The 15,621-nt window shown below is 35.0% G+C and overlaps 1 protein-coding gene across 1 annotated transcript in view; it reads left to right on the forward strand.

The window, feature by feature from the left end:
- The window catches only part of RSF1 (remodeling and spacing factor 1), a 154,910-nt gene that overhangs the window by 82,101 nt on the left and 57,188 nt on the right, over positions 1–15,621 (forward strand). The window contains exons 3-5 of the mRNA XM_015103086.4: positions 1,300–1,392; positions 2,295–2,500; positions 14,824–14,978. Of these exons, the coding sequence (XP_014958572.2) occupies positions 1,300–1,392; positions 2,295–2,500; positions 14,824–14,978 (454 nt within the window). The remainder of the gene's footprint in view (positions 1–1,299; positions 1,393–2,294; positions 2,501–14,823; positions 14,979–15,621) is intronic.

Consider the following 15,621-nt stretch of genomic DNA (forward strand, 5'->3'; position numbering starts at 1 on the left):
GATTATGCTATCCTAACATGTATGAAGTAGCATTGCAGTGTGATTTTGACTTACATTTCCCTAATGACTAAGGACACTGGTCATCTGCTGTGCTTTTTGGCCGTTGCCCTGTGTGGTATTCCAGAAAAATTTCCTTCACTCTGTATGTCTGAGGATTTTTTCTCTGCAAAATACAATGCTGTAGCAGTCAAAGAAGTGTGGTATTCCAGAGAATGGAGAGCTCTTTCTTCCCTTTTGCCTTTGGAGATCTTCCATTATAGAGTTCCTGGCCGTACTGCTTGCTTATATTTTTTCTATCCTAACAATGATCTCCTGTGATTCTGTTACACAAGTTGGTTTAAAAAAAAAGACGACGACACTGGTAAGGAGAGGAAAAGAGTAACCCCTTCCAGGAGGGCCAGTTTAGTCTTATTCCTAAGTTGAGATGGTTATGTAAGCAGTCTCAGTTGCCTTTTTGTTTTTCTCCTCCAGCCTTTCTAGCCAGTTTCCCAACCAGATAATCTTGTGCCTTTTGTTGGTTCTTCTCCCTGGGCCTTCATTCTACTCTTTGCTTCTTGGATTGGAAAAAAAGTGTGAAGTTTGTAGGCACTTTATATCATTTTTCATGTCTACTTCACAACCTTTAAGATCAATATTACTACTGCTTCCCTTTTATTGCTGAGGAAACTGGCTCACAGAGGTCATAGAATCCATGGCATTTCTCCTGATAAGTGTAATGGTTATCCAGATCTTCTTTCTTCATACTGTTAAATTGTCTCTGGTTTGCTTGAAATGTTTGTGTGGAAAGAGAAACCTAGAAATTTAAGTTAATGCCACATTATAGAAGCCAAGCAGTGAAATCTTTACCCATAATTAGGAGGACTTCGAGTCGGAGAGTTACTCGAATAAAAATGTGTCTACAATTTGGCATGTTATTTTTAGCTTGCTTCTAGTCTAGGCATAGAAATAAATTATTGTCCTTGTCCTGGAGGAACTAGGCTATTTGGAGAGGTGGAATCAGATAATTACTTGCATTTGGGAAACTGTGCCACAAAAGTGTATATAAAATTCTTGAGAGCAAAGGAGACAGCTGCAGAGGTCACAGCTTACCTTGAATGCAGTCATCATTTAGTAGTAGTAGTCAACGTTTTTGATATATTTAAATAGTAGATATTTCAGAGTGTGATTTGATTGGACTGTGTTTGGCATAAACTTTTTCCTTTATGTATTAACAAAACAGTTAACATAGTTGTACAACAAAACTACCAATGTAAATAAAAATTGCTTTTCTGTATTAAGACTTTAACTTTTTCTTGACAGATATGCCAAGAGTTTAATAGCACCTGGGCATGGGAGATGGAGAAGAAAGGCTATCTTGAAATGAGTGTTGAATGCAAGTTAGCACTCTTAAAGGTAATAAATTTATTATTTGTTAAAATTATTTTAATTAAAAAATCACTTTGACTCCTGGTTGAATTGGGAAGCAACTAGAAAGTAGAAATTTTTATTGTTAGTGGAAAAGGACAATAGAATTTTCATTTATTTATTTATTTATTGGCGATAAAACTCTTCTTTAAATGACTGTTTTTGGTTGTTTTTCAATACACACTTATATCTAGGTTTAATGATCTCTGCCTGTAAGGATAATGGCAAACAGTTACCCTAGATTAACTTTATGCATTGTTGGCAGCCTTCAAAATCATAGCTAACAAAGATGGTAAACGGTGGTTAATCTTTCACTGGTTTACTAAATCAAAGATTCAGGGAAGAAATCTTATATACACTAATCATATACAAAAATTTTAATAAAAAGTTAGTTCATCCATTTTGGTGCTGGCAGTATGATTTTTTTTTTTTTTTAAAGAAAATTCTCCAGAGGCAGTTATCAGTAAGACTGCCTGTGGTAAAAATTATGTATGTCTCAAGCTTTCAAAAATAAACAGCCATTTCAAGAATAAAGTTCATCTAAAAGCTTTAAGAGAAAGTCACTGAAAATTTTATACCGTGAACCAATTTGGGAGACTTTAATACAAACACTCAGTGCTTTAGAATGTAACTTAATTTTTGGGTCACTGGTTGTGTTAAACCTATAAATTTATGTAATACTAAAATTGTATGTTAAATTAGAAATTTGTCTTTTAAAATTGCTTATTGTAAAGTAAGTGTACAAAAGAGGAGAGAGGAAAGTAAAAGATGGACAAACATACTCTTTCTCTTCTTATGCCTGAATCAGTTTCTTGGTTGAACATAACACATTTATTGTGATGGAGAAACATTTACGGGGTATTTTAAATCATGTTGTGACTATTTTCCAGTACCTCTGTGAGTGTCAATTTGATGACAATCTCAAATTCAAGAATATTATCAATGAGGAGGATGCCGATACCATGCGTCTCCAGCCAATTGGTCGTGACAAAGATGGCCTCATGTACTGGTACCAGTTGGATCAAGATCACAATGTCAGAATGTACATAGAAGAACAAGATGATCAAGATGGCTCTTCATGGAAATGCATTGTGAGGTATGTTTTATTGGAAATTTTTTTACATTTATTTGCATGTTTCTTACTTTGATCTCTTCTCTACCAGAATATAATCTCTGAGGCTTGGTGATTCTTTTCTATTTATGGGGTTAGGAGTTTGTAGGACCTAGTCTAGTGCCCAGCACAGTACCCATTGGAAGCACTTAATTATTTGTCAAATAAATAAATACATTTAGCAATGTGGTCCACATCAGGACATATACCTAGTACTTTAGGGAGCTAGAATCCAAAAAATAATGATGCATGGGTAATATACACAGAGAAAACCATTGTTAGAAAGAAATATAAGAAAAACACAAATATATCTTTTATATATATATATCTCTCTCTTTGTACTGTGTTGCATAGCTTGTAGGATCTTAGTTTCCTAACCAGGGATTGAACCCAAGCCCTTGGCAGTGAAAACACAGCATCCGAACCACTGCAGTGTCAGGGAATTCCCAGATAAACATAAATTGATTTTTATTTAGCTATATAGCTTTCTATTAGGCATTATTTGTTTATTCTTCTTAAATTTGTCTGATTCATGTGACACATATTTTCATGTGAAAATATACTACAGTTTCAGTTTTTCCTGTGCATACATTTATTTAGTGAGGTCTGAAGAAATCTGAGGAACATTATGCTTTTCTGTCCTAATCCTTTTTGAAAATCTTGATTTCTTATGTTTGTATTGATAAATATATTTGAATGGAAACATTTAATTTAATAAAAAGGTTTGAAATAAAACTTTAAAAAAAATTGATTAGTGACTCTCGGATTGTTATTCAGAATCTTTGTGTCTCCAATTTTCTGTTTTTGCAAATTAATTATTTAGAATTTATTGTATTAATTTCCACAGTTTACATTAATTTAAAAAATATTATAGGATTTATAACTAGAGTAGGGAGAACTAATGGATATATGTCTAGTGGCTTATGAAGACTCTTTTAGCTTTAACTCATCTTTGTTTTTGCTTAGATTTTAGAAGATTTTTGTTAGTGGTCATTTATTAATGTTTTGAAGAGAAAATTCTAGAAATTCATGCTATTTGTTTGGGTCATGGAAGCTGAACTTTTATTTCCTAAGAATAAACTTTGAATGAGCTCTTGGGGGATTGTTTTTTAACAATTCTTTCATCATATTATGGTGAGATATATTATTATATATTATGTATGATATGTCATCATACATAATATATCATATATGATATAATAGCATCATATATAAAATATAAACCATATAATATGGTTTTCCATATAGTTAACTTACTAAATTAAAATAAATAAAGTGGTCCTGAAATAAGATGTACTCACCATCTCCCCCTGTGAGTACATACATTAAATAAGGTTCTGTTTATGATGTTTTACCACCATTCTGCTGCTTTCTTTATTAAACTTGCATAGTTGTTTGAGACAACTGCTTTGTGGAAGAAAAACTTATGATGGAGAAAAATTATTATGATTATTATTAATCAGTCATATGTGCTTTTAAACAACTGCTAGTATATGATGTTTTAAGTAGATAATACCCCAATGCCTGATGTAAGAGAAAGACCATAGATTTTATAGCTAATAAGTGAATCTAGTTTCCTCTGCTTATCATCTGTAAGAAGATTGCTTAATTACTGTCATCAGTTCTATTCAGTTCAGTTCAGTCGCTCAGTCGTGTCCGACTCTTTGCGACCCCATGAATCGCAGCATGCCAGGCCTCCCTGTCCATACTCTTTCCTAAAATGAGGTTGATAATACTTCCCCAGTAAAGCTGTTCTGAGAACTATAAGATAAGTTATACTAGGGCTGTAATACATGCTCGATAAAAATTTGTTCCTTCTCCTAACCTTTTAAATTACTACATTTTCTTAAAACTTCTAACCCCTAAGATTGAAGCTTAGTTACTTCATTAGAGAAATGTTTATCTGCAGGAAGAGAAAAGGGCAAATTTGCCAGCCAGCTTTTTCCAAATATGTAGTAATATTTGGGATCACTAATACTACTTTGGGTGTATTGAGTCTCATTTCAGGGAATTAAAGGCAGATTCTAAACAACTGATTGTCACACTACTGTTCCTTTATTTCATTAAAGTCATAGATTAGAATTGCACGCCTGCTTGTGTAGTAGGCACTGTGCTGAGCCGTGGGGGATGTAGTGGTGAATAGTACAGCTCTGGGATCTCTGGATGATTTTCATGCACCTGTGGAATTCCTTATATTGTAAGCAGTAGCTCTTAGTCGTATTTAATGTGTGTATTTTCTAGGGAAGTATCATAGTTTTGATAAATTCTTGATATGTTCTGTGACATGGCATTTCAGTTAACATACTAGTACTGTTTTGGACAAATGTAATGAGCTTTTTCATTCATATAGGTCTCTCATTTTTGTGAAAGTTGAATGTGAAAAGCATTGTGTTACTATTCTTTGTTGTTTATTCACTAAGTCTGACACTTTTTTGTGACCCCTTGGACTGTAGTCCACTGGGCTCCTCTGTCCATGGAATTTCTCAGGCAAGAATATTAGAGTGGGTTGCTATTTCCTTTTCTAAGGAATCTTCCTGACCCAGAGATCAAACCCGCATCTCCTACATTGGCAGGTGGATTCTTTACCACTGAGCCACTAGGGAAGCCCTATTATTCTTTTCTTTCCTCAAAATTGAGATCTTAGTGGTCACTAAAATGCATTCGATACCCAAAACAATGTAGGGCATCATTCCATTTGTCACATGTAAGATTCTTCCTGGAGTATAGTATTTAGAATTGGATGTCAGACTCTTAAGAAGAATATCAGTATAGTGGAATGTGTTCTTTATGGAAGGAATCACAAAGAAAATGATTTAATAAACTGAAAATACTTGATCTAGCATAAGTATAGGGAGATATAACTATCTGTAAACACTTAAAGAATTGATTTGTATAAGAGTATTTCTTTCAAGGGCTCAACCTGCTTCAGTGGATATAAATTATGGGGTAGTAGAACTGAGTTTATGGAGGTGAGAACATTTGTTTGTTTTATATTGCAGAGAAATAATTGTTGGAAGACTGATAGATGCTATCAAAAAACATTTTCTAAACTTGCAGGTTTCAGTCTTTTCAAAAGATAGAAGAAGGGAGGGTAATTCTGAATTCATTGAATGAGGCCAGCCTTATCAAAACCAGGAAAAGATATTACAAGAAAAAAATTATAGACCAGCATCTCTAAAGAACATAAATACAGAACTTTTCAAAAAATATTAGCAAATCAAATCCAACAATGCATTAAAAAATATATATATATATAATATGACCAAGTAAGAGTTATCTCAGGTATATAAGACTGGTTCAATATTTGAAAATCAATTTTCACATATCAGCAGGCTAAAGAAGAAAATATCACATGATCATGTCAATACATAACAGAAAAACCATTTGATAGACATCAACACTGTTTGATGATTAGAAGTCTTTAGTGAAAGAGACAGAAATGTCCTTGATTAAAAAAGCGTATTGGAAATTTCCTGGCAATCCAGGGGTTAGGACTCTGCACTTACACTGCTGTGGGCCAAGATTCAATCCCTGTTCAAGAACTAATACCCTGTGTGACTGCTAAAAAAATACTGATTTCCTATGGAGGCAGAAAAACAATGGCACCCCACTCCAGTACTCTTGCCTGGAAAATCCCATGGACAGAGGAGCCTGGTAGGCTGCAGTCCATGGAGTCACTAAGAGTCGGACACGACTTCACTTTCACTTTCACTTTTCAGTTTTATGCATTGGAGAAGGAAATGGCAACCCACTCCAGTGTTCTTGCCTGGAGAATCCCAGGGACGGGGGAGCCTGGTGGGCTAATGTCTATGGGGTCGCACAGAGGCAGACACGACTGAAGTGACTTAGCAGCATGGAGGCAGAAAATAAATCCTACACAAAATTGGAAGGTTTCTAATACTTGACTTTCAACAAAAGTGAAGCATCATCTAAAAGATTTGTTAGTTGAGTGTTTTAAATTATTCTTCTAAAAAGCTACCAAAAACCTACATGTAGCATCTATTTAATGAAGAGAAACTTGAAGTTTTTCCTACTATGATTAGGAACAAAGCAAGGGCATCTATTCTCTCTATTCCTTTTTAACATCATATTGGAAGTTCTAACTAGTGCAGTAAAAAAAGGAAATAAAAGACATACACATTGGGAACAGAGAAATAAAACTTGTTGTTTGCAAATGACATCATCTTCTTTCTAGAAAATCTGAGAGAATCAACCAAAAAAATCTCCTGGAACTAGTTTATTATTGTAGCAGTGTTGCAGGACAAAAAAATTAATACACAGAGGTCAATCATTTTGATATATACCATCAGCGAATGTATGTTATCTGAAATTAAAAGCACAGTACCATTTACATCAGTGCCCCTAAGCTGAAATACCTAGGTGTAAATCTAACAAGAGTATGCACAAATCTATATGAGGAAAGAAAAGCTAATGAAAGAAATAAAAAAGGAATCAGTAAATGGAGAGATATTCCATTATTCCATGTTCAAATATATAAGAAGACTTAATATTGTCATGATATCGGTAGAGTCTGGTCTGACTCTGTAGAGTCACTGCTGCTGCTGCTAAGTCGCTTCAGTCGTGTCCGACTCTGTGTGACCCCATAGATGGCTGCCCACCAGGCTCCCCCATCCCTGGGATTCTCAAGGCAAGAACACTGGAGTGGGTTGCCATTTCTTTCTCCAACGCATAAAAGTGAAAAGTGAAAGTGAAGTCGCTCAGTCGTGTTCGACTCTTAGTGACCCCATGGACTGCAGCCTACCAGGCTCTTCCACCCATGGGATTTTCCAGGCAAGAGTACTGGAGTGGGGTGCCATTGCCTTCTCACTGCAGTCCCAATCAAAATTCCAGCAAGTTATTTTGTGGATATCAATATAATTGACTCTCAAATTTATAGGCAAAAGGCCTATAATACACAGTGTTATAAAAGAACAAAGTTGAAGTACTGACCTTACCTGAGTCTGTGTCTTTCTATAAATGTACCATAATGAAGAATCTAGTATTGGCAAGAGAATAGACGGGTAGATCACTGAGACAGAATAGGGACCATTGAATTAGATGCACACAAATATATCAACTTATGTTTGACCAAGGAGCAAAAGGAATACAGTAGAGAAAAGATAGTCTTTACAAATTTTCTTGGAACAACTGGACGTCCACATTCAAAAAGCTGAATCTAGACCCACACCTTTACAACCTTTACAAAAATTAACTCACAGTAAATCACAGACCTACGTATAAAATACAAAACTATAAAACTCCCAAGAAGAAAGCATAGAAGAAAATCTAGATGACTTCAGGTTTGTTACAGGTTTTGTTACAGTATCAAAGCTGTAATCCATCAAAGAAAGAATTGATGATGCTGGACTTGATTAAAATTAAAAATTTCTACTCTGTGAAAGACAGTGTCAACATAATGCAAATATAAATCACAGAATGGGAGAAAATTATTTACAAAAGACATATCTGATAGAGCACTGCTATTTAAATTGCTATACAAATAACTTTTAAAGTCCAACAATAAGAAAACAAACAACCTGATTTAAAGTGGACCAACGACCTTATCAAACAGATGGCAAATCAGCACAGGAAAATATGCACCCTGCCCAATGTTCAGGGAAATGGAAATTAAGACAACAGTGAGGTATTGCTAGACACCTACTACAGTGCCTAAAATCGAGAACCGGTTTCCCATTCGCCTGCAATGCAGGAGATGTGGGTTCCATCCCTGGGTTGGGAAAATCCCCTGGAGGAGGAAATGGCAGCCCATTTCAGTATGCTTGCCTGGAAAATCCCACGGACAGAGGAGCCTGTGGGGGGGGGCGGGGCTCTGGTCCATAGGGTGGTAGAAGAGTTGGGCATGACTTAAGGACTAAACAACAACAAAATGGAGAACAGTGATAACAGCAAATGGTGGTGAGCATATAGAGCAATAGGAACTTAGATTCATTGCTGATGGGAATGCAAAATGACACAGTCAGAAAGATTGTTTGGTGGCTTCTTGCAAAATTAAACATTATCATATGAACCAGCAGTCATCCTCTTTGGCATTTGCCCAAAGAAGTTGAAAGCTGTGCCCTAATAAAAACCTGCGCAGGAATATTTGTAGCAGCTTACTCAAACTTGCCAAAACCTGAGAACAGCCAAGATGTTCTTCATTAGGTGAATGGATAAGCTATAGTGTATCCAGACAATGGAATATTGTCATCTAAAAAACGAATGTGTTATCAAGCCATGAAAAGACAGAGGAAATTTAAATCGTGTTAATAAGAGAAGGCAATCTGAAATTAACTGTATGATTTCAACTATATGATGTTTTGAAAGGCCTTGTGTAATAATGTTTGTAGCATCTTTGTTCATAATAGTCCTCAAAAATGGATTATTACTTAGCAATAAAAAGAAATGACCTATAATACATGCAACTGTGTGGCTTTGTTCTTAAGGAATTATCATGTGTGAGAAGTCAAAAAGTACATGCTGCTGCTGCTGCTGCTAAGTCGCTTTAGTCATGTCCGACTCTGCGACCCTGTAGATGGCAGCCCACCAGGCTCCCCTGTCCCTGGGATTCTCCAGGCAATAACACTGGAGTGGGTTGCCATTTCCTTCTCCGATGCATGAAAGTGAAAAGTGAAAGTGAAGTCGCTGAGTCATGTCAGACTCTTAGCGACCCCATGGACTGTGGCTCACCAGGCTCCTCCATCCATGGGATTTTCCAGGCAAGAGTGCTGGAGTGGGGTGCCATTGCCTTCTCCCAAAAAAAGTACATACCATTTTATTTAAGTTCTGGAATTAACTGATGTATGCGTATAGTGTTCGAAACTGATTCCATTTTGCTTTTGGTGGAGCAGAGGAATTGAGTAGGGCAGGGCAGGAGGGGTTTGGGGGTGATAGTAATATTCCTTTTCTCGATTGGGCTATGGATTACACAAGTATATGCATTTGTTAGAACTGGTTTGCTGAACACCTTATATCTGTTCATTTCAAAGGATGTAAATTATACCTCATTAAAAATATTTTAAATAATAATTATTTCATAATCATTTTCAAAAAGCTGTTTCCTAAATAGTGTACAGAGTTTTCATGTACACATAATTAGGAAATCTGTCAAGGCATTTCTGTAATTAATATAGCACAGAGTTTGAAAATATGGTTTCTGAAGTCAGACTTTCTATTCTGCCTTTAATATATACTCTGATCATAGATCATTGTATCTTTCTGCATGTTCTCACTTTCTTAGTCTAAAAAATGGGGGTAACAATAGTACTTATTTAATCAGGTTATATTAGAATTACATGAACTAATTCATGTCATGATTTTGGAGTAATGCCTGGAGCATAGTAATCACTCACTAATGTTAACTTATGTTATTAATGTACTCCTGTCAATATCACTCATTAATATCTTCTTTCAGTTTCTTGACCCCCTTAGATACTGTTGTACTCAGTTTTCTTCCTTTTTATCTGCTCAGTGATATGAAATTATATGAGAAAAGTGGAATATTATTGGTGAATAGTGGAATCATATATTACAGACATCTGCTAAATATTTGCTGTGTCACTGTCCTGGGCTCTTAAAGGGAAAAGACTTAATGCCATTCCTGAGCTTTCCATATTGTTGGAGAGATACAGGGAAATAGGAAATGATAATGTAGTGTCGTAAATGTGATCTGTGATGGAGATTACTTTCCAGTGTGCTATGGAGGATCAAGGTATCTAACCCATACTTGGCAGAAGACGATGCCTGTGCTTGGCTATTTTTTTTTTGGTCTGGGTTTTTTTTTTTTTTTTTTTTTATTGAATTGTGCTGCCAGATCAGTTGCCTCTGAACAGTTGCTTTTGTGTATCCCTACCAATTCTAATTCTGAACATCCCTTAAGAAAAGTCATATTCTGTATTATAATAATTAGACTGATACGTTCCATTTCACTCAAGTCTAGGTTAACAGATAGTTAACCTGGATAGTTAGGTTATCTGTAGGTACAGATAGTTCAGAATCTGTCAAAATCAGTCAGTCTGCCCAAAACTTGAGCTTCCAACCTTTCCACTTGGGTATGTTTCTCCTATCACAGTTAATAGCATCCATGTTTGCTTGGATCCAAAACTTGGGAGGCACATTTTCTTTTTCTGTCACTTCACGTATATTCTATCAGCAAATCCAATCAGCTCTCTATGCAAAATTATCCAGTGTTTACATGTTCCTTTTTTCTTACATGCATCTCCAAGCCACCATCACTTAAAGAAAAATACAATTCAGTGATTTTTAGTATATTCGTGAAGTTATGTGACTATCATTATGATCTAACTCCAGGGCATTTTCCTCACCCCACAAAGGATCCCCACACCCTGTAGATTGGCAGTTTCTCACCATTCTCCCTTTCCCCAGCCTGTGGCAGCTGCCAGCCTACTTTCTGTTTCCCTAAATTGCCTATTCCAGACATTTTATATACATAGAATCATACCATACGTGGCCTTCATGTCTGGTTTCTTTGAGATAGCATATTTCAAGGTTCATCTATGAAGAATCAGTACTACATTCCTTTTTATAGCTAAATAATATTCCATTCCATGAGTGTACCACATTATTTTTCCATTCTCTGCTTGTCTTTGAAACTGTAATCTTTTATTTTGTATTGGGGTATAGCCAATTAACAATGCTGTGGTAGTTTCGGTTGCGCATCTGCCTGCCTGTCTTTGAAAGAATAATTGGAGTTAGTCCAAAACACACTTTGGACTGAAGAGAACAGAAGTGTAAATAACCTGAGATCATAAGAGAGTATGATTTAATATGTCTGAGTGAAGAAATGTTTTAAAGAAAATAAAGCAATAGAGGGGAAAGGGCAAAACAACTGAATTGTTAGAATCCACAGACTCCTTTATAAGGTCCTATAGAGGACCACTGGATGGCTTCACATGTAAATTTTACCAAACCATTTTTTGTTTGTTTGTTCTGTTTTAATTAATTTTTAACAGAGTATAGTTGTTTTATAATGCTGTGTTAGTTTCTTGTATACAGCAAAATGAGCCAGTTATGAATTCCACCAAACATCAGTGTTAACACCTATGCTTCTGAAACTGTTGCAGAAAATTGCAGAGGAAGGAACATTTCCAAACTCATTCTGTGAGGCCAATATCATCCTGATACAAAAACCAGACACAGGTATCATTAAAAAAAAGGCCAATATCACAGACGAATGTTGAGAAATCCTCAACAAAATACTAGCAAGCTGAGTGCAACAAATTAAAAGTCTTAACTACCAGTGGTTAAGACTCCACACTTCTACTTCAGGGAGCATGGGTTCAGTCCCTGGTCAAGGAACTAAGGTCTCGTATGCCTCATGGCACAGTCAAAACAAACAAGCAAATAAACATTTTGAGGATCCTACACCATGATCAACTGGGACTTATTCCAGGGATGCAAGTGTTCTTCAGTATATGTAAATCAGTCAACCGACATGATACATGAACCACATTAACAAATTAAAGAATAAAAGCCATATGGTCATCTTAATAGATACAGAATGCTTTTGATAAAATTCAGTGTCCATTTATGATAAAAAAAACCCTCTAGAAAGTGGACATAGAAGGAACATCTTAACATCAGAAAGGCCACACGTGACAAACCCACGGCTAGCATCATACTTATTGGTGAAAAGCTGAAAGCATTTCCTCTAAGATCAAGAAGGAGACAACGATGACCACTCTCGCCACTTTTATTCAACACAGTTTTGGAAATCCTTAACCACAGCAACCAGAGAGGAAAAATAAATGAATCCAGATTGACAGTGAAGAAATTAAACTGCCACACTGTTTGTAAATTATGTGATGCTATTCGTAAAATCCTGAAAATGCTATCAGAAAACTACTAGAGTTCAACAGTGAATTTAGAAAAGTTGCAGAACACAAAATTAATATACATAAATCCGTCGGGGTATATATACACAATGGCATGCTACTCAGCCATAAAAAGAAGGAAATTTTCCATTTGCAGCAGCATGGGTGGACTTGAAGGGCATTATGCAAAGTGAAGTCAGAGGAAGGACAAATACTCAATGATATCACTTATATGTGGAATCTAAAAATTACAACAAACTAGTGAGTAAAGGGAAAAAGAGGCAGACTAGCAGATATGGAGAGCAAACTAGTGGTTACCAGTGGTAAGGGGAGGTACAAACTATTGGGTGTAAGATAGGCTGAAAATGTGTTGTAAAACATGAAGAGTAAAACCAGTATTTTGTAATAACTGTAAATGGAAGGTAACACTTTAAAATTACATTAAAAATAAAGTTCTGCAAAAAGTTGTAAGAAATTGGATATAATTTTTAATCTATATATATTAAAACTTCCTCTATTCCAATTTAGGGCTTTTAAAAATTATTTAACATACTAAATCTAATTGTAATATTGAAACAGGAGAAATCCAGATGGGTAGTTTTCTGTTTTTATAAGATAATGGCTTTATTAGGTTTGCATTTGAATGTAGTAGACAGGTTAAAAGCCTTTAGGAGGGTTCTTTAATCAACTTTTCTGCAAGTTTTTTTTGTTGCTTAGAGTACTGAAAGTAATTGACATGGATTTTCTAGCAAGTATTGGCATGCTTCTAATGTTCACAGCTTTTAAAAGAAGGTATAGTGAAATACTTCAATATATTTTTCAGTTTCCAGCATGACCTCAGAAAATAACAAATGGATTGGGGCACTTATACATATGAAATTCTCATTGAAATATGATGATAATAACATTAAGTGGATAGAGGCTTAGGTTAGAAGCAGGTTGGGCTAATGAAGTTCAAAAATAGAAACTATTTTTGTTTTTTGTAAAGTGGGTATAGTACCACACAATCTCGAAACAGCATCTGACATGACCTACTACTATTAGATAATTAAAAGTCTAAAACTGTTCACTTTATTGTGTATGCTAATGTGATAGTTATACTGTGTATAAACATATAGTCATTGCCATGCACAATATTTGTAATGTGTGTAATCCTGTGTGTTCTTTCTGATAGACAATGGCAAAATGATTGTCCTTTTAATTTCTGAAAGATGTCTGTCACTGGTGATTTTTTGCTTTCTTTGGAAACCAATCTAATAATACTTAAGAGAATCCAGTCTTATATAGATAAGGAAACGCAGGTCTGATGAAAATATATGACCTGTCCAGGGGTACATAGCCATTTGGTTTAGGAACAGGGATTCTATTTATTCATTAAATATTTTTTAGAGCCTATTTCATAAGAGAGTCTCCACTTTCAAGCAGTAGTGTTTAGCTAGAATGGTGGTGGAATTGGGGATAGAGGACATATGTGGCGTGACAGATAGAACAGATAATTTCATCTTGATACTAACTACATAGAATTAAGAGGTGCGTGCACAGTCCTTTGATAACACAGATGGGGAGATCATGGTGCTGATTCATTAACTTAGTGGCAGATCTAGAACTATATTTCCCAAGTCTGAGTCCAGGGTTTCCTTTTTATTTCTGCTGTTAAACATACTGTTTTTCTGAGCAGTTATTGTTGTTATAAATAATTATTTATGATTAAATTATTGTTTCATTGTTAATTGTATGTGGTATTAAAATTGACCGTATTATATATACCTCTGGATATGGTAGTAAAAATAGATAATTTGTAGATTGGTATCTTATTTATTGGGGATTTTCTTATATTTTTATTCAAGTTGAATTTACTTTGGTTTTGTACTCCTGAGAGATTGCATTGTATTTAAAAAAATTATCAAACTTTGGTTTTTGTTTAATTTGTTCCTACTGTCCTTTTTAACCAAAAAGATTTGAATTGCCATTCTAATAAAAACATAGTCTAAGATTCCTCGTTGGTGAACAGTTTATTTTAATATGCATTCATTCCTAATACTTAATTTTAAAATGTAAGGTTCATTAGGGTTAGCCTAGTGTTTTGGATGTTCTTAATATGTTTTTCTTTTTTAAATGTTAATTTCTAATAGGTGTTATTCTGAAATCATTTTAGAACTGAAGAAAGATTTTTTTAAAAATTTATTGAGGTATAGTTGATTTACAGTGTTGTGTTAATTTCTTCTGTACAGCGAGGTAACTCAGTTATCCATATGAATATTCTTATATTCATATTCTTTTCTATTATGCTTTATCATAGGATATTAAATATAGTTCCTGTGCTATGTAGTAGGACTTTGTTGTTTATCCATCCTTTATAAATTAGTTTGCATCTGCTAATCTCAGACTCCCATTTTTCCCCACCCTTATTGGCAACCACAAAGCTTAGAACAGGAGAAAGATTTTTATGTTGCCTTCTGTTTTTCCATTTTTTTTTAGAAATCGAAACGAGTTGGCTGAGACTCTTGCACTCCTGAAAGCACAAATTGATCCTGTTCTATTGAAGAACTCTAGCCAACAGGACAGCTCTTCCCGGGAAAGTCCCAGCTTGGAAGAAGAGGAGACTAAAAAGGAGGAAGAAACAACTAAACAAGGTTTTTTTTGTGTGTTTTGTTTTTCTTTGTTTTGTAATTTCTTCTCTTTTCCACTCTTCTTCCCGTCTACATCAATTGAATTTCCCTCAATTTGAAGAGTTTTAACTCTTCCTGTTAAAGGAAGTAGATTTTTCTATCATTTAATGAAAAAGAGGCAAAAAACTATTGAGTACTTTGGTCTTTCATACTGCACATTTAAAAAATTTACATAAAAGTGTTCCAGCCATCAAGACATGATATCTTTTACTAATTTAACAATACAGAGGATATTAGTGAACTTTTAAAAAATTATTGTGGTAAAATATATATAACATAAAATTTTATCATTTTAACCATTTTTAAGTATACAGTTCAGCGGCATTAAGTTCATTTGCATTGTTGTGCATCTGTCTCCTCCATTCATCTCCAGGCTCATATCCTCCAACTGAAACTCTGTACGCATTAAACACTAACTGCCCTTTTCCCCCTCCCCTTAGCCACAGGCATCCATCATTCCACTTTCTGACCATGAATCTGACTAACTCTAGGAACCTCACTTCAAAGAAGTCATGCAATATTTGTCCGTTTGTAATTGCCTTATTTCACTGAGCTTAATGTCTTCAGTATTCCTCCATATTATAACATGTAGCAGAATTTTTCTTTT

This window comes from Ovis aries, chromosome 21, assembly GCF_016772045.2.
Source record: "Ovis aries strain OAR_USU_Benz2616 breed Rambouillet chromosome 21, ARS-UI_Ramb_v3.0, whole genome shotgun sequence".
NCBI classification, from domain to species: domain Eukaryota; kingdom Metazoa; phylum Chordata; class Mammalia; order Artiodactyla; family Bovidae; genus Ovis; species Ovis aries.